The following is a 4,730-nucleotide window of genomic DNA, read 5'->3' on the forward strand; positions in this document are numbered from 1 at the left end:
AGAAGAAAATATATATGTGACCAAATTAATTAATTTATAATAACTGAATCAGTACCGAAATATATTTTAATAAAAATTTATATTTTAGTGGTGCAAAAATTATATTTATATTTTAACACAATTTCTGTTATAACAAATTGAATAATTAATAGCACCATTTGCGTACATATTTATATATATATAATAAATTAAAATTGATAGTAAAAATATTGATATTAATTGTTAATAATGATTAACGAGAAGGCCTTTAGCGGCTTTGAAATCTTCTGACTTTCTCGATTACTGTTTTGCAGACGTCATTATACCGGTCCGAGGGGACGTCCCGAGGGTTCGCGGGGGTAATGCTCTTGGCGAGCGCAAGTGAGGAGCCCCGGGCGGCCTTTTCTCCCTTCGTGCCCATCAAGGGAGGAGGAGAGGGACTCGGTCGGTCCCAGGTCCACCAGCAGTTGCGACTGCAACCGATAAAGCGGCGGCCAGCGGGGGGAAGCGCCTCGTGGTGCACGGCGGTGCTCCTCTAACGGCGGCTAGGAGGGAGTTATGGTGTCTCGCGCATGCAATGACTGTGGCCGCCGCAGCCGTGACACTGTGGCATCGTGCCCACCTCTACAAGGCGCTCGCCTGCGTCGTCCTCGCCCTGATCGCCGTCCAGTACCTGCTTAGCGGCGGCGTGCTCGATCGTCGCTCCATCGAGACCATTTTCACGATCAACGCGACCAGGTGAGTGTCCTGCTGTCTATTCGATTCGTCTCAAATTATGAAATATAATCGATGGAATTGATCATCGATCGAGATGACAGATTGATTATCCGACACTTGGTAGACGAATCGAGAGCTTTCGACTCGTTATATATTCCTTGCGATAAACCCGTCTTTTACATCTATGGCGGAGCATTAAGTATTTATTCCAGTTTCGTGCAAACTTCAACGCGCCCCCGTCTTAGAAGCTGTGAATTTCGCAGAATCCGCTGTGCTTAAATTCCGCCCAGTATGCCTGCCATTCGCATGTATTATCGCGAGGATGGGAGACGCACGCGTTCTCGTAATTCTCCGCTAATTGCGAATGTCGGATTCCCGGTTTAATAATTAGCCGACTCGTCGTTATTCATCGTCGCTCGCGAGTTTGTATTGTGTTGCGTCATGAATTTACGGTGCGAACGATAGACTCCGCGCACTGTTGTTGACGTGAACTTTCCGCGAGCAAAACTTTCGCGGAGGATGTCTCGTTCGTGATAATTGAGCTGGATTTATATTCAACTTTACCGTGTGTGTGTTACACTCGTAACGATTATTTCTGGAATAACTGTAATAGAAAGCAGTTAGAGTTTAATTAATCTTTTATGTGTGTTGGCAGCATTTAAAATTTACGGTGTAATTATTAAGAGTTGTTCTATTATTCGCAAATAATATATTAATGATGTATCATGACTAATTGAAAAGGAGTATATTTGATTTATAAGGCAAAATAATGCAGTGAAAATTAAAAAAGGAGTATATATATATATATATACATACAGTATATAAAATATTAAGTAATTTATAATTACTAAGTATAAAAAAGTTAAAGTTTGAAAAGCTTAATTCTTTTTAAAAGAAGGTTGTTGCTTACGTGCTCCATTTTTTAGCGATCACGCGGATAATTACACAGAGCTTGCCATAGCGCGTTGAAAAGATAACGCTTAAAATGAAATTGAATAACGACGTAAAGGGAAAATATACGCTGCTGTAAAACGGTCGGATAAAAGAGCGGATTGAATCACTCCCTTCTCGCAATAGCGTTCAACCAACTCCATTATTCGCAAGCGAAATTTAATTGTTAAATCGTTCATCGCCGTCATAATCGCCGTTCATCGTATTATTTAGTTTGAAGGCCGTGAATAAAGCGCAAATTATGATCGGATTCTACTGAAACATTTTTTTTTGCGCTTATACCACTTGCTTATTATTATTATTATTATTATCATAAAACCGCGACTGTAATGTAATTTTCAACATTGTGATGGATACTTTGAGTGCGTGCAGCGAACCGCGTTAAGTAACATCGATGCCAGATACGAGTAACGAACCGCGTAATCGCATTCGGCCCGTTGCAAAATTATCCATTGCCCCACCCTTTCCCCTTTTTGGAATCTTGTTAATAATTCAGTTACATCACCGATGATTTCAATCGGTAGTCGCTTTGATAGTTTTATACGAAGCTATTAAAATATATAAATTTGAGGTTGACTATAATTTGTCAAAAATTTAACTCCTGTCGAAAAGAAGACACCGTTGAATATGTTTTAATTAGAGTTATAAATTTTATTAGGCAAAATAATGCAGTGAAAATTAAAAAAGGAGTATATATATATATATATACATATATACGATTAATATTATACATATCCATTGATACCACAATAGAAATTATCATAATCCATCTTGTTATCCTCAAATTTTTTTTTATGTAAACTACTATAAGATTATTTAAGATTCATTAAATGATTACGATATAATATTCTAATTTTATGTATTATAAATATAATATTAAACAGTATATAAAATATTAAGTAATTTATAATTACTAAGTATAAAAAAGTTAAAGTTTGAAAAGCTTAATTCTTTTTAAAAGAAGGTTGTTGCTTACGTGCTCCATTTTTTAGCGATCACGCGGATAATTACACAGAGCTTGCCATAGCGCGTTGAAAAGATAACGCTTAAAATGAAATTGAATAACGACGTAAAGGGAAAATATACGCTGCTGTAAAACGGTCGGATAAAAGAGCGGATTGAATCACTCCCTTCTCGCAATAGCGTTCAACCAACTCCATTATTCGCAAGCGAAATTTAATTGTTAAATCGTTCATCGCCGTCATAATCGCCGTTCATCGTATTATTTAGTTTGAAGGCCGTGAATAAAGCGCAAATTATGATCGGATTCTACTGAAACATTTTTTTTTGCGCTTATACCACTTGCTTATTATTATTATTATTATTATCATAAAACCGCGACTGTAATGTAATTTTCAACATTGTGATGGATACTTTGAGTGCGTGCAGCGAACCGCGTTAAGTAACATCGATGCCAGATACGAGTAACGAACCGCGTAATCGCATTCGGCCCGTTGCAAAATTATCCATTGCCCCACCCTTTCCCCTTTTTGGAATCTTGTTAATAATTCAGTTACATCACCGATGATTTCAATCGGTAGTCGCTTTGATAGTTTTATACGAAGCTATTAAAATATATAAATTTGAGGTTGACTATAATTTGTCAAAAATTTAACTCCTGTCGAAAAGAAGACACCGTTGAATATGTTTTAATTAGAGTTATAAATTTTATTTGAAAGAAAAAATGGACTTTTACTTAAATAATATTTTTACTACTTATCGAAAAAATGTTTCTGTCTATGACAAATTTGTTATAATTATTAAATCTCTCCACTTTTTACAATTGTTTGATGTACTTTCGATAAACCGATACTTTTAAAGATAACATCAATTCATTATGCTTCAATTTTGTGCGCATTTATTTTGTAATATATGAGTGAGAGATATAACGTGTTATCCCCATGCGGATTTTCATACATCCCCGCATTTGTATGCGGCACGTGTAACTGAGTAACCTATAGCTTAAGATCGATTCTTATCTTTTGGGGCTCACGGCAGACACGCGGGAAATCTCATTACCCGGCTACGTAACGTGGCAAAGTGGCTGCTTAACGACAGCGCTGGTACACGCGCGATTTACGGAGCTCTCGTAATGGGAAATAATCGGTCGCTCACGCTGCGAGAGACATATAGAGTATAGAGCCGCTATCGATCGGATACGAGTAACGACGTTGAATCTAACGAGGGGGGTGATTTTGTAAACGAAATCTCGCAAAAACTGAAATCTTTAAAAGATTTTGAAAAAAATAAAATTTTTCTTTTACGATTTTGCACTTCTTGAAACTTTATTCTGCGATATTTTTTCAATCGTTCATAACTTGAAAATAGACAATATTTTGGATATATATATATATACATATATATAGGAAAATCTTTTATGGATTTATTACAAAATTTATCATTGAAGTTAAGACTGATACTTCTGGGAATGTAAATAATTACATATTATTTTTTACATTTTTTCTCTCAAAAATTACAAACGAGAGAGAGTGCCCGCGAAAAATATTATACACGAGAGACATTACACACAAAGAATTTCATTTTGTGACTCTTTTGACGCTGCACTTTTTCACTGTCGTTTTTAATCTCTGCAATTATAGGCGCTTTTGGCGCTTACGCTCGAGCTGCAGCGGCGAAATGAAAGACGCGTCTCGCCTTCGTGTCGCAACGACCGCGCTGTTATTATCACGAAGCAACACGCCAACGAACGTGCGGCGACCAGAGGTTCGCTTTTGCAGCGCGTTTCGCTGGCGTATAACGCGCTCTTTTGGCCGGTCAAGACTAAGGCTGGCTCTCTCAAATGGAAAACATGCTCTCGTACAATGCTGATAATAGTATACGATGTATGTACATCGGATACTGTTGATTCATTTAACGCTATTATCTGGAAATTTCTTTGCGGTATAGCTTTGAAGTTTCGTGCAATTGTATTAAAGAAAGAGGATAAGAGGAAAAAAACGCATTGCAATATAAGCTTCTCAAAATTATATGAGTATAATATTAATATAGTATATTATTAATATAATATTAATAATTATATAATATTATTATATTATAATATTAATTAATAAGTAATAAATCAT

General features: G+C 36.4%; 1 protein-coding gene across 1 annotated transcript in view; it reads left to right on the forward strand.

Moving 5' to 3' along the window:
* The first annotated feature begins 293 nt into the window (after positions 1-293).
* Positions 294-4,730, forward strand: part of LOC115235192 (beta-1,4-N-acetylgalactosaminyltransferase bre-4-like) — a 27,780-nt gene continuing 23,343 nt past the window's right edge. Inside the window, exon 1 of the mRNA XM_029806810.1 lies at positions 294-717. Within this exon, the coding sequence (XP_029662670.1) occupies positions 557-717 (161 nt within the window). The 5' untranslated portion in view covers positions 294-556. The remainder of the gene's footprint in view (positions 718-4,730) is intronic.

Source organism: Formica exsecta, unplaced genomic scaffold (assembly GCF_003651465.1).
Source record: "Formica exsecta isolate Colony F162 unplaced genomic scaffold, ASM365146v1 scaffold211, whole genome shotgun sequence".
NCBI lineage: Eukaryota > Metazoa > Arthropoda > Insecta > Hymenoptera > Formicidae > Formica > Formica exsecta.